General features: G+C 41.3%; 1 protein-coding gene across 1 annotated transcript; it reads left to right on the top strand.

Annotated features, from left to right (window-relative positions):
* Positions 1 to 992: 992 nt before the first annotated feature.
* On the top strand, positions 993 to 24,488 carry cUnh11orf24 (chromosome Un C11orf24 homolog). The gene is made up of 5 exons (XM_080736755.1): positions 993 to 1,132; positions 3,317 to 3,401; positions 4,875 to 5,297; positions 20,137 to 20,250; positions 22,629 to 24,488. Exons 3-5 carry the CDS (start codon positions 5,132 to 5,134, stop codon positions 23,741 to 23,743), a joined length of 1,395 nt encoding a protein of 464 aa, XP_080592881.1. The 5' UTR covers positions 993 to 1,132; positions 3,317 to 3,401; positions 4,875 to 5,131; the 3' UTR covers positions 23,744 to 24,488.
* Positions 24,489 to 25,993: the final 1,505 nt, after the last annotated feature.

The following is a 25,993-nucleotide window of genomic DNA, read 5'->3' as shown; positions in this document are numbered from 1 at the left end:
TAGCATTATCTGCAGGACACTTTCGGTTAACAGCAGACATACAAGCTCACATCACATCCTGTCGCAGATGCAACCGTTGTGAGCTTGTAGATCACACTCGGCTGCGACGCCGGAAATGCCGCTCGCCTTCTGCGCAATGCACGATGGGATGTTGGAAAGTTGTGGATAAGATATAGGCCTATCATTTTTTCAGCTAAGGCATTCTGTTCTTTGCATGTGACCGGCCATAAGTTCTTTAATAAAACCATTACCAAATATCAACTGGTTCAAGTGGCAATATAACAGCTGCATATCAGCTAAATTATCATTATCATCATTATCATCATTTCTTTTTTGTCATTGTTTCTTTGTTGGCCCCAACAGGGGCTCTGCAGTGGGAATGGATTTAGGCGGGCATTGAAAGGCCCCTTTTTCATGCAGTAAATCAATGTTGTGTTTTAAATAGTATTGAGTTTTTTCTTTTCTTTTTTCTTTTTTTAACAAAGACATGCTAATAACATTCCTTAGGGCTGGAACATACAGTACATGGGCAATTTACATCATCAACTTGTGATGGGCATTAAACCCCTGGGCCTTGAGTGAAAAACATTTACTTTATACCTTGTGTTTATAAAAATAAATAAATTAATAAAAGTGTTTCCTCTAACTACAATTAAAAACACCTTAAAAAACACCAAAGGTCTTGAGGCCTTAATTGCCTCTAAAATGAGAAATTCCAGGCCAGAGCAATTCTAACGTATTAAGGCAAGTTTGGCCGCTATCTTCCACTATCACACTTCAGTCTTTATGCAGAAAAAAAGAGAGAAAAAGATGAAGTAATGAAAGGCATTTAAGACATAAAACGTCATCAGTGTGACAAACGTTGGAATGTTTTAAAGCATGGAATAATGGTGCCACCTAGTGGAGTTTAGATTAACTGCGGGGTAATCACGTGAAGTCACAGACCCAGGCAGCACTCTCTCTCATCATTACTCTCTGCAGACCGCTGACTGTGGCTCTGCAATAAATGCATAGTGAATACCTATATGGTCACAAGCCAGCCAGCATAACATTATCAATACAGTGTTCAGGAATATCAACTGGACAACTCCAGTTTGTTGTGATTGAGACAGCCGATTATTGAGCACTCCTGGTGAGTAATGAGAATATTGCAACGTTTTGCTAGCAATATAGCGTTTGTTTGTGTGTGTGTTTGTAACGGTATGTAACGGTAACTGTTCAGTGTTTACCTGTTAACAAACTATGACATTCACAACCGTCCCGTCCTCACAGCACAGCTTCAGTGGCCTCAGACACAGTTAAACGTGATGTTTTGTGGCTATACCGTTACAAGAAGAAAGTGTGCTTTCACTTCACCACTTCAGTTTAGCTTCGCACGGCTAGCCTTCACCATTAGCTTAGCATGGAATCAATATGGTCTTGTTTCATACTTCCTTAGCTTGTCACTGTAGTCAGTGGTGGTGGAAAAAGTATCAATACTGCAATATAGAAATTAATACTCTGTGACAAGTGAAGGAAATGTAAAATGTACTCGAGTAAAAGTATGAAAGTGTTGCCATTAAAATGTACTTAGAATACGAAAAGTACTATATATATATATATATATATATATATATATATATATATATATATATATATACACACACACACACACACACACACACACACACACACACACACACACACACACACACACACACATACATACATACATACATGCTATAGCAGATCTACAAGCTCACAATGTGTGACATTGCGACGCGTTGTGAGCTTGTACTTCGGCTATTTTCAAATAGACTAGGTATAAAATAGGGCTAAAGTGTTTAACTTGTGTTTTGTATTGTCATAATTTATATCTACAAAGTAACTAGTAACTAAAGTTTTCAAATAATGTAGTGGAGTAAAGAAGTACTATTTGGAGTAGAAGTAAAAGTATTGTAAATTATCCAGTAAAGTACAAATACCTCAAAATTGTATTTAAGTACAGTACTTGAGTAAATGTACTTAGTTACTCTACACCACTGCTGGTAGTGGTAAGGTCACCTGACCTGACCAGTTATCAATACTGTTATCAATAGTCCATGGGCCATACGAGATGTCGCTCTCGGAAAGGTGGCAAAGGTTACTATGCTTTTTTGAGAAGCTCTGTAGATAATATTTTGGTATGATAACCCTTCTTGAGTCACAGCTAAGTTGGTGTTATCTGCTGCTAAAGTTGGCGTCCCTTTAACTTTACTATACAGGAAAAGAAATGCAAAAAGATAATCTGCTTTAAGTAGCATATGAGGAGGGGTCAAACTAGGAGTTTTTAATGATTCTGAATCCATTGCAAGCATTTGTTTTGCACAAAAAACATTCCTTGGGCTAAAAATGGCCCCCACAAAACCTTCATCACTAAATCATAGTTTCGTGGGGACGTTTTTAGCCCAAGGAAGGTTTTTCGTGCAAAACACATGCTTGCAATGGATTCAGAATCATGAAAAACCCCTAGTTTGACCCCTTATATGCTACTTAAAGCAGATTATTTTTTTCCTTTTTTTCCCTGTATAGTAATGGGACCCCAACTTTAGAAGCTGATAACATCAATTTAGCTGTGACTCAGCAAGGGTTATCTTACCAAAATATAATCTACAGATATAGAGCTTTTCAAAAATGCTAAGTAACCTTTGCCACCTTTCCGAGAGCGACATCTGGTATGGCCCATGGACTACAAAGCTTAGATAAACCAGGTAACATACTAGGCTGGTTGGTTCCAGACATGGATTGTTCTAGACCACTGTTTCACATTTGTGGGTCAGAGACTAATTTTTATGGGTCACGAGTCTCACGACTAGAGTAAAAATCCAATTTCTTTTTCCTACAAAAGATAAAATATAGATTTCAAAAGATGGAAAATCTTTTGAAATACATCATTTGATTTTTAGATTTCTTCTTTAAAGAATTTTATAAATTTTCAAACAAACACAAACTTCCATAAATAAAATATAGAAGTAGTGAAAATAGCCGATCTATAAACTCTCAATGCGGCAAGAAGTGACGCATTGTGAGCTTGTAGATATGCTGTTTTCACTCGTTTAGGCCCCGGCAAACGTCTAATTTCTCTTTTGGATCTCGAGCCAAAAGGTTTGGGAACCACTGGTCTAGACAGTGTGAGCTAACAAAACGTTTCTTGTGTTGTCGTGCCACCCACAAGTTCTCCGCGATGGCATGTGGCATTTACTGTTAGAGTCCTGTTTACCTTTGAGGCAGGTCACTTAACGATCGGTTGTGCACACATCATGACTAACGCCTCCCTTCTGTTGACTTCTGCTTACAGGACCTCCTCAATGGCAGCTGGATAAACGTACCACAGTATGAAATTTACTGGTCTGGCAACTGCATTTCCCTCGGGATCAATAAAGGTCTGTCTGTCTGTCTGTCTGCCTATCTGTCTAAATCCAAGGTTAACACTTTGAGAGCAGTGTTGGCAAATAAGACAAAATCAACCAGAATAAAGCGCCTTTCAGACAGGGCGGGGTGCCGTGGGGGCTCTCATGTGGAGACACAAACAAAATCGCTCCGCGAGTAAACGCAGGGCGATGTTACGCATAGCAGCCATTGTTGTCCGAGCGTGGGAAAAAAAGATGACCACAAACCAGCTCTCGCCATCCATGAGAGCTTGCACAAACGCGGGCAAAATAACCGCCCGCCTCTCATTGAAAATTAATTTCTAGGACGTGGCACCCGCGCTCCGTCTGAAAGGCGCTTAAGGTGTTGAAATGAACCAGAATAATACTTTAGTTAGTTGAATTGCATCCCTGCTGAGTGACTAACCAGAGGAATGGTGGTAGATGAACTCTTCATTTGTTAGTCAGTGATGGTCACACCTTTAGAACAAACTAAGTTACTTACAGTATGAACACAAGTTACACAACACCCACTGTGTACTGCTACACAGCACAAGTCCCCGTCTGTTGCAGTTATGTGGTAAAGCCAGTAGAGGGTGACGGTGAGACATGGACCGGAGAGCATGCCACTGATGTTATCAATTGTTGCTGCCTGTTAGATGTGTGGTTCAATTAGCCTTATTCACGGCCCGCCCACCTACTTCCGTTTCTCAGTTTTCCCCGGGTGCTGACTTCAATTTAGAAGGGGAAACTATACTGGACTTAAAGCCAACAAATCATTATTTCTAACAGTAAAGTAAATTATAGTGCTTTGTGCCGTTTAGTATCTTGTGTTCTTGATCATGCTAGCCGTATTTTATACTTTACTATTCGGAAATTGCATTAAATTTGCGATTTCTGTGCTAACTCCATAGGCTATGGTAGGATTTACCCCTTCAAAACGGGACTTCAGCACCCGGGGGATGCTGAGTGGGCGGGTCGTGAATAGGGCTAATTAGGTCAGTTGTCAGCATCCCCTGAACTACATCTCTTAGCTACTGCCTCATAGCAGTATCACACACACAACTACACATTACTTGTTCTGGATTATATACAGTCTGCAAATCTGGTTTATTGGCTAAATTCACAAACGTAGAACTTAGAACTTACTAGAAGAGATTATTGCTTTGTAAAATATAAGTAAAATATAGGATATAAAACAATTGCAAAGACACTGAATGTTCCAAAAAGTACATTTTTGAGCATATTTGACAAGTTTTAAAGTCAAAGGAACAGTGGTTACACTAATGAACACTGTCAGAGGGGGTTGAATAATTTCGAGCACAGCTGTATCTGTGTAACTTAACTCTTGGTACCTCTAGTCTAAATACGCCTGTATTTTCCAATTAAAGCAAACTGACCCCAAAAAGTAGTATAATTAAATCTTCAGTACTTTCCTATTGTTTGTAAATAAATGCCTCCATTTTGTGTCTTCTTTGTTTTGTGCAGGACCAGAAATCCTGTCTTCCTTGACCCTTCCGTCTCAGCCTCGGCATATCCCGTGTGTCGTTTGGATGCGCGCATGCGACTGTGATTGTTGCCTGCCGGGCAATGCTTGTTGTGAGTGTGTGTGTGATGTGTCTGTGTTAGTGGACCACCTGAATATGCCTGGATCAGAGCGTATGTGAGTGTGTGTGTGTGTGTGTGTGCTTGCGAGGTGGTCTGTGTGAGTGTGTGTGTGTGTGCATGCCGCCCCCCTGCCCACCATGTATCCGTGTCCCTCCTGGCTCCGGCTGGGTCTCCTCCTCCTCGTCGTGATGCTGACGCTGCTCCCTGACACCTCACTGTGTGTGACTGTGCCCAAGAAAGACCCAGGCAACCTCAGCAGCATCATAGGCAGCGTCAACACAACTGCGGATTGTGACCGTGCATGTAAGTCTGCGGGGAATTCAGTTAACCCATTTAGGGCCTAGAATTGTTGAATGCTTTAACCAGTGAAAAATAGCAGATATACAAGCTCACAGCGCGGCACCGAGTGCCGCGCTGCGAGCTTGTAGATCTGCTATTTTTTGAAAAAGTCGAGAAAATGTGTGCAAATCTTTGAATGTAATGTATTTTCAAAGCGAACATTTGTAACTAAAATCTTGCTTCTGGGGGGGGGTCCCTGGAACTAGATATTTTGAGATGGGGGTCCGTGGCCAAATACATATCATTTTGGGGGTCCTTCACATGAAAAGGTTTGAGAACCACTGACATAGTAGTCTCTCAAGAACAGACCTACTAAGCCCCAGTTGAAGTGAAAAGGACCTTTTCTTTGACGATAGCTAGCCAGATTGCTGACACAGAAACATACTTTTTTTTTTCTCCAAAAAATCTTAGGATTCAAAAGACACCTATAGAATCGGGTCACAATTCAAATTTTCACGATTTTTCTAAAATAGCAGATCTACAAGCTCGCAGCGCGGCACTCGGTGCCGCGCTGTGAGCTTGTATATCTGCTATTTTTCAATAGTTAAAGCATAAAATAATGATACACAATATAGTGTACCCATTCTGAATGGGTTAATAATATAAGTTCACTATGGTTTCTCAGAATGTTCATGGAATGGCATTCACTTACGCATTTACTTCCAACCTGGCATCCCTATTTTGGGCATGCACTGCAATCTTTCATGGGCAGATGTGACTTATGGGGCTGGTGTAAATAGTAACAAAGAAATTGTCAGCTTATTGTGTCTAAAAAGACATATTTAGCCACTTGTACGCATGCCCCCAACCACTGAAATCAAAATACTAAAATGGCTAAAACGACTGAAAGCAGTAAATGAAAACATTTTAACACTCATCTTTTCTTTTCTCTAATTACAATCTAAAATATGAACCCTTGTTGTAAAAAAACAAAGTTGTCCTTTAACTCATTCCCTGCCAGGCCCGATAGTCCCGAGATTATTCCAATGTCTTTCCCCGCCAGGCCCGATAGTCCTGAGAATTTAAAAAAAAAAAAAAAAAATATTTTTCAAAAAAAAAATTTTTGACCCCCAAAAATGGAGTAGGCATGATAGCAATCGCGAAATTGCATGTTTAACCCCATAGCAACCCCATCTTTCAAGCATGGCAGCCATTTTGGCAGCCATCTTTGTTAAACATAGTGGCTGTTATCTCATGAATGCCTGAACGGATTTCCATTCGGATTTTTTTTTTTGAAAGCTGTGAGCAATGTGGACACACGTGGTGCATTATCTAGGCATGGGTGTGCATGATCCGTGCACACCCAATTACATGGAAGTCTATGGAGACGAATGGCAGGTGGGAGTACGGAGGTATGTTAAAATGGCGGTCAATGTGTTAAGGTAGCTTTCGACTGCACCAACTTGACCGCACCAACGTTGGCGGCGTTACGTTTTGGAAAGCGGCTGTTGCCGAAAATCTGCTGTGGAATGGGCGCTGAGTACAGGCGTCAGGTCACAAGTTGTAGGGAAGTGTCGAATAGTAGCAGGCTTGTTGAAAAAGACATCAAGCTAAAAGCTGTTTTTGGTGCCATAGTGACACAAAGCTCTTCACAGAAAAAGAAAATAGAGGATCTAAACGATCACAATGTGTTCCAGTAACAAGTGAGGTCGTTTGAACCAGGACAGAACGAGGGAAAGAAGCTAGAAATGCCTAATGGATTCCAAATTTCACAACAAGAAAAGTTTTATTTTGCAATGGAGAAGATCTGGGATAGATATAGCTAACAGTGGCTGGTTGAAGCTTTACCAAAACTAGCCCTTACCCGTTCAAAGATATGAGCTCCAAAATGATGTGCAGTGTGTGGGTTATGGGATGTGCACTGTGCACACAGTATATGCGGGATGGAAAGTAACTTTAACTGGTGCTTGCATGATGTAGGAGCATCAATGTAAGAAACCCGTTTCGTTTAATGGCTACAGAGATACTGTTCCCCCCCCCCCCCCCCCAGCCCGCCCGCCCACCCGCCTGCACACACACCCGCCTGCCTGCACGCACACACACACACACACACACACACACACACACACACACACACAGAGCTGGTTAAACATTTTGCCTCAAGCTAGATGCAGAATAGATGTGCCTCATGCTAGATGCAGAATAGATAGTAGATACACCATAAAAATGCTAATATACAGCATACGATTTGTGAAAGTGACAAACGGGCTTCACAGTTATGTCAGGTGTGTTCATATGCTAATTGTGATGCGATTTCAGATCAATTGCTCCACACACACACACACACACACACACACACACAGAGAGAGAGCTGGTTAAACATGTTGCCTCATGCTAGATGCAGAATAGATGCGCCTCATGCTAGATGCAGAATAGATAGTAGATACACCATAAAAATGCTAATATACAGCATACGATTTGTGAAAGTGACAAACGGGCTTCACAGTTATGTTAGGTGTGTTCATATGCTAATTGTGATGCGATTTCAGATCAATTGCTCCAGCCACTGAGGAGAAACGCTGTTTCAGACAGACAGACACTCACTCACTCAGACAGACATTCGCAAAATTATAGTATAGATAGAACCATTTCACCACCCACTTCACCTCCTATAAATTAATTTGAAAACCAACTCGGCAGGCTTGAGGATTTCATATACTGTTGTGTCTCTCTACAATGGTACAGTAGGTTGCTGCTGATCATTTCTTCTATAAAGATTTGACAGTCATTCAGATGTGATTATTAGCTTTCAAAAGGAGGAATTGGTGAAAATCTTTAATGAAATGCAGAACTAATTTTCCCTCATCACATGTCTGCCAGCATTTTGAGGGGTACTCAGTAAAACTCATTTAAGTGTTCATTTTAAATCTTTCAAAATATTAGACCTGAGGTAAATTCTAAAAACACCCTCTAAATCCCAGTAAGAGCCGCTGATCGGACTGTACGCGTCCAGACGGAGCAAGCGGACACGGACGGGGACTGAGCGGGAGCTGATGTGTGAGGACGGGCTGTGAGCGTGAGGATGGACGGACGCTTGCTCGGTTGGACGGACGGACGCTCGGACGGGCGCTCAGACGGACGCTCGGACCAACCAAGAGAACGTCCGTCCATCCTCACACATCAGCTCCTGCTCACGCTCACAGCCCGTCCTCACACAGCAGCTCCCGCTCACACATCAGCTCCCGCTCAGTCCCCGTCCGTGTCTGCTTGCTCCGTCCGGACGCAGACTGTCCGATCAGCGGCTGTCTCTCCTAAATCCTAACATTTTTCTGAAATTGTTGAATTGTCAATGCTCACGAATTGCGATACCTTTTTATAACAAAGGTTTAACATGAAAGTTATTATTACCCATGTACACGATTTTGCTTGTGTGCAGGATCACATACAGTTGACAGTTCATGTACAGTAACATTAGTTTAGGAGAGTAAGATAAATCCATGCACATCTTGAGAGGAAAGTTATACAGAATAACCTTTACATACCTTACTGTAATATATTTTGTTACAGCCATGGCTTATCATGAAAGCAAGAAGTAAATCCACACAGTAACGCTCCCATAGCGATTAATTTATTACCACCACGTTATCATGAAAAAATGTAATTTCAGAATGATGTCAGTCTTGGCCAGTGTAATCCTTGGTGGTTGATAAGCATGCTTACATGCACATGCTGATGAAGAAGCTCTTACACAGTATTCAAAGTGAAGGCCAAAGTGACGTCTCTGCATTTCAGAGATAATCGCATAATTTTAGAGCGGGTACACATTTTTGTGTATCATTATTTTATGCTTTAACTATTGAAAAATAGCAGATATACAAGCTCACAGCCTGCGACCTTGTAGATCTGCTATTTTTGAAAAATTGTGAAAATTAGAATTTTGACCTGATTCTATAAGTGTTTTTTGAATCCTTCTAAGGTTTTTTGAAAAACCTATGTTTCTATGTCAGCAATCTGGCTAGCCATCGTCAAAGAAAAGGTCCTTTTCACTTAACTGGAGCTCAGTTAGTCTGTTCTTGAGAGACTACTATGTCAGTGGTTCTCAAACCTTTTCATGTGAAGGACCCCCAAACTGATATGTATTTGGCCACGGACCCCCATCTCAAAATATTTAGTTCCAGGGACCACCCAGAAGCAAAATTTTAGTTACAAACGTTCGCTTTAAAAATACATATATTCAAAGTTTTGCACAAATTTTCACAACCTTTTCAAAAATAGTAGATCTACAAGCTCGCAGCGCGGCACTCGGTGAACTTGTATATCTGATATTTTTCAATAGTTAAAGCATTCAATCATTCTAGGCCTAAATGAGTTAAGGTTCAAACTTGAGATGGAAACCGAATTAAAACGCTTGAGTAAAATATTAGCGCACTCATCAAGTCTGTACATTTATTGTCCTAAAGTCGCTTTGCAAAATGTCAGTCACCCTCTGCAGTAAACTTAGATTCTACAATTCAACATCCTGTGAGTTAACCACTTAAACCTTATACTTGGTTGAATAAGTCCCTCAGGGATCCATACTAGTTATTTTCAGTTTTCCCTCTACATTAAATATCTTTGCTGAATATGGCAAATCTACAAGCTATCAGTCACAATGTGTTGCAACACAACACGCTGTGAGTTTGTACATTGGCTATTTTCTACAAAGGTTTTCCCCAGAGTACGAATACTGGGGCTTAAGTGGTTCGTTTAATTAACCAAACATAATGTAACCATTTTAGTTAATTTGTACACTCTTTCAGTTACTCATGGATAAATTAACTGAGGAAACATTTTGAAAACTGTTAGTCGTTTAGTGTGTGTGTGTTTGTGTGTGTGTGTGTGCGTGTGCGTGTGTGTTTTTCTTTTTTTTTATGAATATTGAACCAATGAGAACAGTATTAACAAAAGCTTGTGCCAACATAATAACCTTATTGGATCCATTTGGAACGCAGGTTATTTTGTGTGTATTTCCTGTGAAGTAACAGTTTTGGCAATACATGGTTTCTGCCGGCAGCAACGATATACTGTACTCTACAGGTTCTTTTGTTTTTAATATAGGAAACTTGTGTTTAGCGCAGCGGACCACAACCTTTTGGAATGTGCATACCTGCATGTTTGGTTTTCCTACACGCCACAGGCAGAGACAGGGGCGTCACAAGGGGGGGAAAAGTGGGACTGAGTTACTAGGGCCCAAGGTGGAGGGGCCTTAATTAATTAGCTATTGAAAAATAGCAGATATACAAGCTCACTGCTATTCTTGAAAAGACGTGAAAATGTGAGCAAATCTTTGAATATATGTATTTTTTTATTAAGCGAACATTTGTAACTCAAATTTTGCTCCTGGGGGGTCCCTAGAACTACATTTGAGATGGGTTTTGAGCACCACCGACAATCCGACATAGAAACATTTCTTTTTTTTTTACAAAAAACCTTTGAAGGATTAGAAATATTCAAAGACTTTTCACGATTTAAAACAACTAGACCTTACCCGTTCGAATATATGTGCTGCAAAATATGTGCAGAGTGTGGGTTTTGGGGAAAGTAACTAACTGCATGGTGCGTGCGTGAGAATATGTGGGAGCATCATAATGTAAGGAGCAGCCCATGGAGGAGTGTATATTTATGATGGATACAAATAATTTAACAGCAAAATTAGGTGAATAGAAGTATGAGGATGTATTTGCTCCACATAAGTTTTCTATACCCGTTGGAAGATGAGACACACATCACCCGTTGCATGCGTGACCCAGAGAGAGAGAGAGAGAGAGAGAGAGAGAGAGAGAGAGAGAGAGAGAGAGAGAGAGAGAGAGAGAGAGAGAGAGAGAGAGACATTCCTAACTGTGAGAGAGGTGTGTGTGGGCCAGGGGCTACAGATCCCATGGCCTGGAGGAACGGACCGTAACCCTGACAACAGGCTGTAGAGCTGTAGAGTGAAGAAACGCTAAGAAATCGCTAGAATTTGGGAAAAATGAAATTCGGGCTCCGTCATCGTGTGTATAATGCTAATGGCCAATGCCATGTTAAATTTGAGATCAGTCGCTGAAGCGAGTGAATAGATAATGCATTTTGTGACTGACTGACCTCTCTCTCTAATTATATGTTAGATAGCAGATCTACAAGCTCGCAATCGGTGCCGCGCTGTGAGCTTGTATATAATCTGCTATTTTTCAATAGGTAAAGCACAAAATAATGCGTAATAATGCGTTCCCACCCAGTTCCCCCTATGAAGAACCTTCATGGGGGGCCCGCAGTGAATCCTTGTACCCACGCAGGGCCCAGAATTTGGTGCGACACCCCTGGGCAGAGATGGACCTTTAAATGACAGAAGGTGGGAGTCTGGGAGATGGTGAGAGTGGGGCAGCCGGGGGAGAGAGAGTGAAGAGATGTTAACAGATATGGGAGTTGTCTGGCGGCTTTAGTATCACGCTCTTTTAAGAAGAACTAAAGCCATATGTCCCTGTTGGTCTGTTTCCTAAATCGCATCTCCCTCCTTCCTTGGTGGAGGTATAATTTCAAAGCAGCCATGTGTTTCTAATTGAGGATGAAAGGGGCCGCTGGTGTGTGTGCGCGCGCGCACGCACGTTTGTGTGTGTTTATGATCCATGATCCAGGCGGTGCTCTCGCTGGTCAGCCCCCCCCCTCCCCCCTCTCTCTTTCTCTTTCTCTTTTAATTTTTTTTGTTTAATTCTGTCTTATGGTGGCTTTCTTGATTCCTTTATCCATGTAAAACTACAAACTGTGGTTAGAACTGCACTGTGTCAACTCATTCAGATTTCAGGGAATTTCAGGTCAATGTTTTAATTTTCGAGGCTCTGATGTAAGTGTACTGTAGTCATGATGTGTGTTGTTTAGCATTCTCATGTGCACATCTGCAGCGTGATTAACAATTTTGCTGCCATTTTAAACATAGCTGTAGTAAGCAGCTGCCAAATTGTCCTTACCTTTTAACGTGGGCACGCGCACGCATCGTGCACAATCTGTGCGCGACTCATCTAGTAAACGTGTAGACTCGGTGACAGCTTTTGAATAAAAAATACCCCATTGAAATAGACATATCCGTTGCCACGCTGTATCCCTGCTTATCCACCAGTGTTTACATGAAAACACATTGAAAAAAAACAGCTGTGCGCTATGGTAACACGTGGACACGTTCGCGCACATAGCAGACGATATGTGCGCAGATCATATGCCAGGCGGGTAGAGGAATCAAACGGCTACAAAATAAAAATAAAACACGTGAAAAAATACCATTCTATGGCCATGCAGTCAGCTCACTTGTTTACAATAAAAAGCTATGCGAACGGAGCTGCGACTGGACGTCAGACCGTATATGGAAACCTAGATCCGGTCCAAACGGGAAATACGACCGGATACATTTAGGGGGCGGGCCTAAAGTCTCCTAAACGGCTATATACAGCGATCATACTTTTAATCGTTTCATAATGATTAAAGCTAATTTAATTTCCGGGAACGACGGGCATCGCAGAGAGGTACAGCGGGACATCTCCGGTTTCGACGAGGATCGCAGAGTATGAGTTAAGCAGGTTACACACACGCAGTTCTATCATTAGCCAGATCGTTAGATGTTTGCATCTTGTGATAGAGCGACGGCTCTATCACAAGATGCAAACAGCGGCTTTTTCACAGCTTTCAAACAAAGAAATCCGCTTGGAAATCCGTTCAGGCATTCATGAGATAGAAGCCTTCAAAGTCAGACAAAACAAACAAACATGGCTGCCATTTTGAAAGATGTGTTTGCTATGGGGCTAAACATGCAATTTCGCGATTGCGATCATGCCTAATACATTTTAGGCATTTTCTTTTTTTTTTCTTTTAATGGCTGCCAACTACTGTAATACCTCGGGAAACTCGGGCTTTGGCAGTTAATGAGAAAAAAAAAATTATGCCGTCCTAACACATCTTTATTTATAGCAATATAGTTATAATGAGGAAACCACTTCCATAGGTTGATTTAGCCGTCTGTCATAAGTGTGGTATGACACACAGCTATATATACACACTATCTCATTTAGTGTGTGTGTGTGTGTGTGTGTGTGTGTGTGTGTGTGTGTGTGTGTGTGTGTGTGTGTGTGTGTGTGTGTGTGTGTGTGTGTGTGTGTGTGTGTGTGTGTGTGTGTGTGTGTGTGTGTGTGTGTGTGTGTGTGTGTGTGTGTGTGTGTAGGGGACGTGAGAAACAGTGAGAGTGAGTGAGTGACAGCCGAGGTAAGTTTAGAGATGGAGGGTTGGTTGGTGAAGAGAACTTGGCCGTGTGTGCGCGTGCGTGCGTGTGTTTTATGAGTGACAACTCGGGAGACACCCAGGCAAGTTGTGCAGTAGAGGATGAAACAATGATATGGCAAAGTCTTATTATGTGTTAACCCCCAGGCCTTCAACCCCCTACCGTCTCTTTCTGAGCACTTTAAACACCTCGAGCAGAGCCCAAACTCTCTCTCACTTAGGGATGGGACGATATGAAAATGTCATATCACGATTATTATTGTGACAAAAGAAATCGCGATTTACGATATTATCGCGATACAGGGATTGACACTAAGGCTTGCCCACCTGCCCCCGGCAGGTAAATAAAACTTTCGGGCAGGTGAAGTTTGCTTTCAGGTTGCCCAACCGGGCAAGTGCTCATTTGAGAGTGGACGCAACCGTCTATACCAGATATCTGTCTAAACACCTGAACGTGGCCAGAAAGCTCTGTCTTCTGTGGAATGTAAAACAATAGCACTGTTTAATGTGCTGTTTTTACTGTTGATACACTTAAACATGTAAAATAAATAACTAGTGTGAAACCATAGACACAGTCAATCCTAGCTATGGTGATATTTGGATTTGAGAGTGAAAAAAAGACTGTATCAAGTATGTATATTATAAGTACGTTTCACCAATTATAGAGGGTTTAAGTGGTACCGGATAAGCAACTCGGCAAATAAAAGGTGAATTGATCCCAGTGCATGATGGAGGACGATATCACGATACATTAAATCTCCACGATACGATTATCGTGAGTGTTTTTTTATCACGATAAACGATGATATCGCGTATCGTCCCATCCCTACTCTCACTTTCTCTCCACTTTGTCTCTCTGCCACTGTCTCTGTCTCTCTCTCTCTCTCTCTCTCTCTCTCTCTCTCTCTGTCTCTCTCTCTCTCTCTCTCTCTCTCTCTCTCTCTCTCTCTCTCTCTCTCTCTCTCTCTCTGTCTGTGTGTCTCAGGCCCATTAGCAGAGAGCAGCTGCAGAAACAGTTAAACCAGCCAGCTGTCTGTCTAATTAGCCCACAACAGCTCGCTAGGAGCAGAGCGATAGGAGGACACACAGAAAGAAAGAAAGAAAGACGGGCAGATGGGGGGGGGGGGGGATGGGAAACAGACGGGGAAAAGGGAGACCCAAAGAGAGGAAGTGCGAAAGAGACACCGGTTGAGAGAGACAAACAGACATGGTGTAACTTACTGTAAGTTCTGTCCTCATGTTCATCAGTAGAGCTTCCTTCCTGCCGCCTCCTAACCAGCATGAAACCTGATTTATTTATACTTCATTGTACGATGGTGTGTTTCGCTTCCAAATGAGACCATTTCCAAACTAGCTTGTAGATGAGCTGTATTTTTGGTACGCATAAAGCATATTAAGAATAGGTCTCTCATACTCCATTTAGTGCTGTACAGCGGCTTCTCTGTATTAAAAGCCTGATTCATACTTTGTCACACAGAGGTGTCTCAATTTCAATTCAACTCAATTTCAATTCAAAGGGTTTTATTGGCATGAGAAAACATACGTTTACATTGCCAAAGCAGAATTGTATACAATACAATACAATACGATCAGAACAAAATATGTACAGGTGAAAACAGTTGTCATGCATCACGGTTACGTGCAGGCAGAGCATGGATATATACATTGGTTCTTAAGGTGGTTGGGTTCCATTTGATATCCTTCTCCTATCACAGCAGCTCACAAATCTTGCTGCTGTGTTTGCACATTGTTTTACTTCACCCAGCAGGTATGGGAGTTTTTCATCATTGGTCATGTTTTCAAACTCTCCTTGGGTGGTTGTGATCTGTGGGAACTGGGAAGTATGTGTCTCTGATGTCTCACTCTCCATTAGTGCAGTGCAGAGTTGTTAATAGTTTTGTAATATTCATTATTAGTTTTAGAAATTGAATAGTTGTAGCTTATATCTTAGTAGTTTCAGTTTTTCAGGTATTATGAGGAAAGCCTTGCTTTATCAAGGTTAAAGGCCTAGGTAAGATTTAGGGAGGAAACGAATAATTAGCTGGTTTTACCAGCAATTCTATTTAGTTTTATTTGGTTTTGGATTGTTAATTTTAGTTCTTTCCTTGTTTCCTTTTTTCTGCATAATTTCATCAGCTGTTCACACACCACTAGTGACAATCGTTTAACTTATATAAACAAACAGGCCACACCATTGCTTTCAGGTCTACTGCCGATGTGACTATTCTTGAAGATGTGCGGCCTCTGAAAACCTGAGTGAAACCAGACAAAATTGACCAAATTAAGTTTACGCGGCCAAATGGTTGAAAGAGCGAGCACATGCAGAGAGCTAGTCACCAGGCATGTACAACAATTATGATCATCTTACTCTAAGGATTCTAATAATCATGTGCTTGTAAATGTAACAACCAAGTCCTTGTTATCAGTATTTCTTTCTCTGCTGGGTTTAGTTTCTTCAATACATTGTATGAAATAACCTCTTAACCTTGCTGTATTCCGGGAAAGCTCCGTTCACCTCAGCAGGGCTTCTTTTGGGTTTTTTGCTGAACACGGCTGGGAGCAGAAAGCAAGGCGGCTCAAGCTAATTTATGGGACCAGTGAGATCATCTGATATGGGAGATTAATCCATTCAGAACGGGTACACATTACAGTGTATTATTAATATTTTATGCTTTAACTATTGAAAAATAGCAGATATACAGTACAAGCTCACAGCGCGGCACCGAGTGCCGCACTGCGAGCTTGTAGATCTGCTATTTTTGAAAAATCGTGAAAATTTGAATTTTGACCCGATTCTATAAGTGTCTTTTGAATCCTTCTAAGGTTTTTTGAAAAACCTATGTTTCTAATGTCAACAATCTGGCCAGCCATCGTCAAAGAAAAGGTCCTTTTCACTTAACTGGAGCTCAGTTAGTCTGTTCTTGAGAGACTACTGGTGTCAGTGGTTCTCAAACCTTTTCATGTGAAGGACCCCCAAACTGATATTTATTTGGCCACGGACCCCCATCTCAAAATATCTAGTTCCAGGTACCACCCAGGAGCAAAATTTGAGTTGCAAACGTTCGCTTTAAAAATACATATATTCAAAGATTTGCTCAAATTTTCACAACTTTTTCAAAAATAGCAGATCTACAAGCTCGCAGCGCGGCACTCGGTGCCGCGCTGTGAGCTTGTATATCTGCTATTTTTCAATAGTTAAAGCATTCAATAATTCTAGGCCTAAATGGGTTAACACCGGGGAAAGTTATGCTTAAAAAATCTATTTCAATTGGCTGTGGAGTTCAACCTGCAAATGCTTGCTTATGAATCATGTCGTTTAAACGAACCCTTGGGAAAAAGTGCTGCAATATACCGTAGATGGTGTGCAGGCATGAGAAATATTCCCATTATTACTTCTGGTAGTGGAGGTCAGGCCAAACAGGATAACGTAACATTTCTCCAGCATTAGATATCAATGCATGGTTTGTTGTAAATGTGATACATAAAATAGGGTCTGCATTGGCACCTTTCTGGCCTTTTGATTAGATCCCAGTACGGTATCGTTTTAAAATACAGATCAGTATCAAATCGTTTTGCAGTGCAAATAATTGATTGTATGGCAAAACTAAGTATTTGTGTCTTGTATTTAGCTATTTTAAGAGGGAAAATTAAAAAGAGGGGTCTAATTACCTTTCCATTCCATATAGCTACTCTTAAGCCCTTTGCACACAGGACAGTTGCGTTTCTTCCGTTTGCTGTATGAATAAAACGCATTGGATTTGGTGTGCAATGCTGTGCAGAATCGGCGCTGCGGATCCCAAAAGGAGTCATAAAAGGAGTGATGAGTTTTTTACCGCATGCGACAAGACGCATGAATCGAACTCGGTTCGATCGAGAGAAAAAACGCACGGCCGCAGCCACTCGTCGCACGGCTAATTCGGATCCGGTGTGCATGAGGTCGTAGAGAATCATTGTTTTCTTTTAAAAGAAAATTAATTGTCCGTTTTATCCGTGCGGATAAACGCGCCTGTGTGCAAAGACCTTAAGTCGATAAATGTGTGTAATCTCTGTGTTCATGTCAAAGTGCAGGTTTGTACATATGTGATGTAATATAATGTCCATGTATTTGCTAGAGAATCACAGTGTTTACTTATTTATATCCATAATAATAGATTTTTCCCTTTAAAAACCTGCTCTATTGACACGTTTAACACAGATTTAATGTCTTTGCTAAATAGTTACTATATCGATTTTAAATCATTAAATCGAATCGTATCGTATCGCCATGAATGAACAAATATCGTCCATGTATCTTATCGTCAACCATGTTTCGTGATGCGTAGCGTATCGTTGTTAAAATGTATCGTTACACCCCTAGTATCTAATAATTATTCAAAGGGATCATTTTAGTTATTAGTGTTCCCTTAACCTTTTGTGCGGACATAGGAGCTACACCAAACATAACCTTGTGCAGACTGCAGTAGTAGGACTGGTGTCAGTGTGGGGTTCGAGAGGAATAGAGACATTTTAACGCTAGTGTAAATTATTCACTCTGATGCTGATTTTCTAAGCATCTTGGTCTCCAGAGCAGATCTGCTCTGCTGTTTTTTCCCCCACACCTGGTCTCCTCATCAGAAAGCATGAGGGAGAGGAGAGCTGCAGGGCTTAACAGAGATACTAGCAGAGGAAAGGAGAGCAAGGCACACATCGTGAAGCGCTCAGATCTGTTATGATGAGTGAGGTTTGCTGCTTCAAGATGCCTCCCTTTGGCCCATTCACGCTGCTGTATACATGAATGAGCATGTGTGTGTCTGTGTGTTTACACGTACATGTGTATATGTACTGTATGTCTGTTTACACTAGTGTGTGTGTGTGTGTGTGTGTGTGTGTGTGTGTGTGTGTGTGTGCGTGTGCGTGTGCGTGTGTGTGTGTGTGTGTGTCACACGCACGCGCACACACACATAGGGCTGTCACGATTATGACATTTGATTTTACATGCCGATTGATTGTCACTCAAATAATTGCGATTAACGATTTAATTGTGTTTTTGTCGTTGACAATTACATTTCTGTTTGGCTTTTAGGCTTTGAAGTTGCACCTGGCAATCATGACACATAACTTGAATATACAAATAATTTACTGACATATTTGGAAACGTTATACTTAAAAAAGTGGAAATAGACGATCTACAAGCTCGCATGGCGACGCGTTGTGAGCTTGTAGATCTGCTATTTCCACTACTTTTTGAAAGTGTTTGAAACTATATTAACATTTCTCAACGTGCTTAGTTTGGTTAACTCTTGCACCCCTATTATATACAGTTATATTAGATACTGTATGTATAAAAGGGATCACAAAGAGGCCTGTGTGCTCTGGCCCTCTTCTCTTCCAGAACAAATGAAAACGACGCAGCCTTGAGAGACAGACGTACACCAGACACTCAAAACAGACAAAAACATAAGAAGCTCCCAGACAACATGAACACTTTGCTTTAAATTCTGTGTAAACAAGTGCCTTTTGTCACATGCGTACTGTAAATCTCAATAGGTCTCAAAATGTGTGTGGGAAAAACAAGCCAACAAAGGCCTTCATGGCCTTCAGGGCAATGCAGAAAAGGAATCGACAACACATATTAACAATAGATTACATACAGTACATGGTACATAATATACATTTGAAACTGAAGTTGCAGGGCTGACATATAGACCAGCATCCTCTCGCTGTTGATCCTGTTGTACAAACGATACGCTGTCGTCAAGGAAACATAATATTGGACTCCTTTCCCACTACAGGTTTAGGAACACAACAGTATACAGGGTTTAAACAATGAGCTTTCACACAGTGTTACATTGGCAGATGTTGAGTAATCTCTTTAGAGTTGTAGCAGGAAATGTTTGCTAGGAATTAGAAAATCAATTGTCAGCAGCATTGATGACTGCATGGGTTTTCAGATTCACTTATTTTGCTAAATGATTAAAATGTATTCAGAATAGTTGTGAAATGGTGAATAAAACCTGGTTCCTTATAGAGCAGGCCTGGGCATTGTGCGGCCCGGGGGGCGTATGCAGCCCTTTGGTTCACTCTGACCGACCCTTGTAGGGCTAATGGCAAATTACAAAGTAAACACATTTTCTAATTTTACCTCATGCCTGGACTAAAGCAGCATTTCTTTTATTTTTAAGTGTTTTATTCACGTACATATGGACACAATGCGTACATCATCTCAATAACAAGCAGGTGGTCAGACTGGTCACAAGTCAAGACAACCTGCCTTACCTTACCCATAAAAAATGGCTAAAGTGTCTAAAAAAGAAAAGTCGATGCCGAATGCCAGGTTTTCAACAACAATTGGACTGCTAAGTACTGTATTCATTTACTGAAGTTGGACATAAAGCTGTGTGTTTAGTTTGCGGGGAGCACATCTTGCGGGGAGCACTGCCTTTTGGCCCCGGCCCTCCACAATATTTTCTGTTGTTCATGTGGCCCCATGGAAACAATAATTGCCCACTCCTGATATAGAGGGTACGTGTCATGATTTATAATCCACAAAGAATTAGGGAATATGTGGCAACCGCATTTTGATATCTTTTACTTTTCCTCACCACAGGTCACGCCAAAGAAGGGTGCAATCGGTCTGAGTTCGTGAATGATACCTGTTGGCCGGTGAGCTGCTCAGAACCTTGTCCAGACCTTCCTCTTCCAGACATCCCCCCACAGCCAGGTAGGTGGACCATGAGGAGGAGAGGATCACCTAAGGCAGTGTGTTTCTCAAAGTGGATTCCAGGGACTGTGGGTTCCTTTATGGGGGGTCTAAATTGTCCCATACAAGTCTGTAACTCTGACAGTGTACAAATGGAGCCAAATGGACCTGTTCGGGTCCATTTGGCTCCATTTGTACACTGTCAGAGTTAAGAGGAGACCTTGACATTTGAAAGTTTGAGAAACACTGACCTAAGGCCTTCCTGTTTTCTAAAGTGCATAGTATACTATGGTTGTAATATACTACTTGCAGAGTTGTAGTGGGGATCTTTTTAACTGGTGGGATGCTATTTGAATGACGTTGCGTGTTCGCACATGAATTTTACTTTAATAATGTGTGATTCATTTTACGAGTGCATAAATAATATGAAACATGTTTGTGTAGGAAATGACCTTGCAAACCTCACCTCTGTCATTTAGATCATAACATGAAACCATCAGCCATTGCTATCCAAACATTCAGCTTAACAACATCTCACAGTATAGTATGGCTACACCTACAGTGCTTTAAGGGCCGTTTATAGTTACGTATGCTTGATTTTGTGTACGTTTTAGGTGAGAGAGTACGTACAGTAAATCCGTCGACATGCATAGCTCCTCTACGTTATTTACGTGCAGACCCGCTCTCTGCTCCAATTTTGCTCCCGTTGGGGCCGCGCGCCACATGGAGGTGGTTCTGCACACACGTGGAAACCGAAGCATTTAGCCAAAATATGAAGAACCACAGAATTTCTTGACCCGACGTGATGTTTGGTAATACGTGGTAACAGTCTGGACTGGTTCTGCTGTCTGTCGGCAATCGCGGTAAATGCAACTCCGCGAGGGTACAGATTTAACCACATGGATCCGGACCCAGGTTCTGCTTTGGCACTAAGGCTGGGCAATATATCGAAAATATAATTGATATTGAGGTATCAACTTGCGAGGTATACATATCGATGAAGACTGCTTGAAATGAGGTATCGGTGTATGTGTCAAATTAATTAATAGTCACACTTTGCATGCTCGTAGCACATGCAAAAACGCAGTCCATCTGTAACCAGGTGTGGTTATTTCAATAAAACCATTGTTGGAAAATGGAAATAAAGCATTTAATTTCTTTATTCTATGTGTACTGTGCAGTGTGCATGCATGGATAAGCTATTCATTATCTGGGTTTGTCAGGCAGTGGACCTAAAGCAGAAAAACATTACAAACTATATAATGCAGTTGTTTTTACTAATATTGTGAGTAATATCGATATCGAGGTATTCAACAACGTTATCGAATATCGAAGGTTTTCATAATATCGCCCAGCCTTACTTGGCACAACAACTAAATTGTGGCGAAAAAAGGGTTAAAAAAACAAATACAAAACTGTTCTGACACTGGTGAGCACTGAAATAATTGTATTCCTCCAGCGATCCACTCGTTACTTCTTGGAGCTTGAGTATTTCTAAGTCGTAGAAAAGAATAATGAAATAAGAAAATGCTACTAGATTGGTTGCATTATCAAATATTCTTCTGGTGAACATGGGAACCGGTTGAACTTTCAGTGGCTCAACTCTTGATATGACTCTGTATAAGGTGGAGATAAATATGTTTAATATCCCTAACCCTATTAACCAGGTCAAAAACTAAACATTTTGTATTTTGGTTATACTGTGGATTTCAGTGGAAAGCTTCTTTTCTGTTCAGCAAAATGTGTACAGTAATGTTACTGAGTCCTTTGTATTTTTTTTTCTATCACTATTTTTGCTCCAAGTGTGTGCATTCAAACAGTAGGACTGCTTATTGTCAAGGACAGAATGATCCAATATTACAGTGCTACATTACATGTGGTATAACATGGTTCTATTGTGAAAATAGCAGATCTACAATACATGTATTGTACTCGCGATGCGAGGCGTTGTGAGCATGTAGATCGGCTATTTTCTGCCTCTATTATATTTGACAAGTTGGACAATGTTTAATTTGTCATTTTAGAGGTATTAAAAAGTCCTCAAATTGTCACTTTAGAAATGTGCAGATACCCTCTATACACTTAAACTTTATGTTGGTTTGTTTACAGTTGAGTGAAAAAACAATGTTTCACTTTAAGTTAATCATCTGGGGGCCCCCAAAACAACTGGGGGGGTCGTGTGTGATGTGATGACGTCATCAAACGATAAAGTCGACTTCAACTCAACTTTTTACTGAGTCTAGTCGACTTGCAAAAATCAAAAGTCATTAATGCCCTAATGTACAGCAGAATGTGACTAGAGCAAACATTTAGCTATAGTTTTTTACATTTGCATGTCAAACATTTATTCATTCATGTGTTCAACCGTTTATAGACTTGTTCTGTTGTTCCTCACATAGGTGGTGGTTTCCAGGGCAACAGTGAAGCAGGTTCTGCTTTGACAACTCCGACACAACAGACACACAACAAGCCCTTGTCCTCTCCCTCTTCTTTAATATCCTCCGATCCCGCAAAACAAAACCTCAACCAGTCACAACGCAATAACACAGCTCAAACTTTAAACCTGGACGGTAAGTCCATTAATCAACCACTTGTCCACCAGCCATTAAACGACTCCTTTCCTCCATTAACCAGAAATCCTACAGAAGAAAACATACAGTATACAGACCCCTTCCAACAGCCTGGTATACCTCCACATAAGCAGTCAATTTTGCCACCTCCTTCAACACCATCCAGCAAACAGCCAGTAGATCTAAACCAGTTGTCTAAAGATGTCTTACCTGCACAAGAACCCAGCAATCCACAAGTTAACCTGTCTGCTCCTGCTCGCCAGTCTCCCAACGAAACCGCCTTGTCACTTCCTACAGAGCCTTATAGCAATGTCTTCAATAAGACTGAGAATATTACAGTCATAAACAACCGTACAACAGCTAAAGCAGTGGCCACCCCCTCTAACACCCCAACCACAAGAAAAGCAACGACCCCATTACCAACAACAGCCAAAAATACGACGTCGGCTCAAGCAACTATACCAACTACAGCAAAGGCTACTACGCCCGCTGCCGTAACTACATCCTCAACTCGTACCACGACAACTACTGTTAAAACTACAGTGACGGCCACAACCACAAAGAAGCTACGTTTAACGTCTGTAGCCACCCAAGTGTCAAAGTCTCCTATCACTGAGAAGCCACCAGTTCTCCAGTCTCCTGCTGGTTCCGCTGTGGGGAAGGCAACCACTGCAAGCATTACCACCACTACTACGATCACCAATCAGAAAAGCCACGTGGTCAATACAGGAAGTGGGGTTGCCATGGTCGAGGTCACTGCGGGCGATCTGACCAGCCATCTGGTGGACACTGCTTCTTTACTGGCCGTCTTGCTTTTTGGTCTGCTCTTCTTCCTCGTTACGGTCGCCGTGTTTGCGACGCAGGCGTACGAGAGTTATCGCAGGAAGGATTACACGCAGGTTGATTATCTTATTAACGGGATGTACACAGACTCTGGGGTGTGAGCTCGACATTTGAAGGTTAAGTCATGTTTTGAGAAAGTGTCGTAAAAATGGCTTACGGTTGTGTTGAGTTTGGGGTGGGAATGTGCTCAGGAATGGATGTTCAGGTCAAGCATTGTTGGGGGATCTTAAGTGAGTGCAGGGGTCTCTCCCGGGAACAAAGTGGTTCTTGGTTTAGTGTCATGGAATGGCGAAATTGACTTTGACTTGGGAAATTAATTTGGTGGGCTGAGGTTGAGATTTCACTAGTTGGTGCAGTACCACTACTGTTGCATGGCTCGGGGGAATCCTGAATGGAATAGAGGAGGATGAGGAACATCTCGGTTATTTGATGACTTGAGATGAGTGTTTCTCAAACACAGTCCTGGCTGTATTTCTAGCCATGTCCCATTTACTGCTTCCTCCTTTTTACGGTTCTGTTTTTGAGGTCTGTTGAAGCAGTTCGGTTTAGTTCCCTACATCGCCAAACCTTTGCAACACCATGACATTCCTATCCGGTCCTCTTCTAATTGGTGCTAAGTTGGGTGGAGGGGATGCTTTTGAAATTAACCCATTTAGGCCTAGGATTATTGACTACTTTAACCATTGAAAAATAGCAGATATACAAGCTCACAGCGCGGCACCGAGTGCCGTGCTGCGAGCTTGTAGATCTGCTATTTTTGAAAAATCATGATTTTTCTTTGCAAGTCTTTGAATATATCTATTTAAAAGCGAACATTTGTAAATCAAATATTTGCTTCTGGGGGGTCCCTGGAACAACATTATTTTGAGATGGGGGTCCGTGGCTAAATACCTGTAATTTTGGGGGTCCTTGACATGAAAAAGTTTGAGAACCACTGATTTAGAGGAAGGATTTAGAAGTCGGGTCAAAGATCGGGTCAAAGATGTTCATATACTTGCACACATTTTCACGATTTTTCAAAAATAGCAGATCTACAAGCTCGCAGCGCGGCACTCGGTGCCGCGCTGTGAGCTTGTATATCTGCTATTTTTCTAAGGTTAAAGCATACAATAATGGTTAAAGTGCAATGACTGTTGGAGAGAAAGCACAGCAAATGGTGTGGTCAGCTCGAAATTGTATTTTCTTTTTAAAAGCCATTTAGTTCCTTACGATGTAATGTCACAAGGCTAACGGTATTTTTCTTTTTGGATATAGCCTGGTAGAGAAGTGAAGGACTTCTCAGGACTGATTTTCTTTTTCCGTCATGGCGCTCTAATTCATTTCAAACGAAAAGTTTGCTCCTTCTAGGGCATTCACGAATAGTGATTTTTAGTATTCGAATTATTTGACATTAAAGTATTCGAATAGTCGAATATTCGACAGGACTGGCCAAAGTAAGCAAGAGGCGAACAATAACATTGTGAAAATAGCTGTTGCGAGGCGCTGTGAGCATGTAGATCTGCTATTTTCACAATATTTATCTGCGGAACCGAGTCACATTAAATGTAATACCTACTGTACAATTCCAAGTGCTTGTCAGGGTGGGGGTCCCCAGTTCAAATATGTTTATTTTGGGGGTCACGGCCTAAAAAGGTTTGAGAACCCCTGGTATAGAGCATTAACAAATTCATCCACCAGGGGCATTGACAACTCATTCTTATGACTTCCTATCTAGCCAAGCTTCATAAACTATATTATTTTTTAAAGAGAAAACAATAAAAAAGCGAATATTCGACTTCGGTAAACAACGTCGAATAGTGACTTTGATATTCGAATATTTGGTGAATGCCCTAGCTCGTACTGCTTTTCGCCCGTTAATTGCTGCTTTTTTGGTGTTCCTGTAAACATACCCTAACAGGTGACTGAGAGGAGATGGGGACGTTCACTTAACAGTTCTGACTAATGCCTTCTTTCTATAATCAAGACATAGTTTTCCTGTGTTGTGGTGTTGTTTATCAACACATCAGGGAGTGTAGTTTAGTTTGTGTGTCTTAGTAACAGAAATGTGCACTCGTTCAGCACATCCCAAACGTATGTTGTGTCGAGAAGCAGTACAAGCGGTCTCATCTTAACCCTCGCTCACAGATGTGGTGAAAATGGTACAATAAAGAGTGTTTCCATTTCACTCTGTTTTTCTTTTCTTTTTCTTTTTTTCTTTTTGTCCCAGAAGAGTCCTAGAAATGATGATGCATAACAGAGGATCAAATGTATTGCTTGATTGCGTGATTGATCTCAAATCTGTTTTTACTGAACTCAAACGGCGGTCGATCAAAGAATCTACTGAAATTAATCCGATTATTATTCATAAATAT

The sequence above is a fragment of the Nannobrachium achirus genome, assembly GCF_963921795.1.
Source record: "Nannobrachium achirus genome assembly, chromosome: 11".
NCBI classification, from domain to species: Eukaryota; Metazoa; Chordata; class Actinopteri; order Myctophiformes; family Myctophidae; genus Nannobrachium; species Nannobrachium achirus.
The sequence above is the reverse complement of the archived record's forward strand: the minus strand, read 5'-3'. Positions and strand labels throughout refer to the sequence as shown.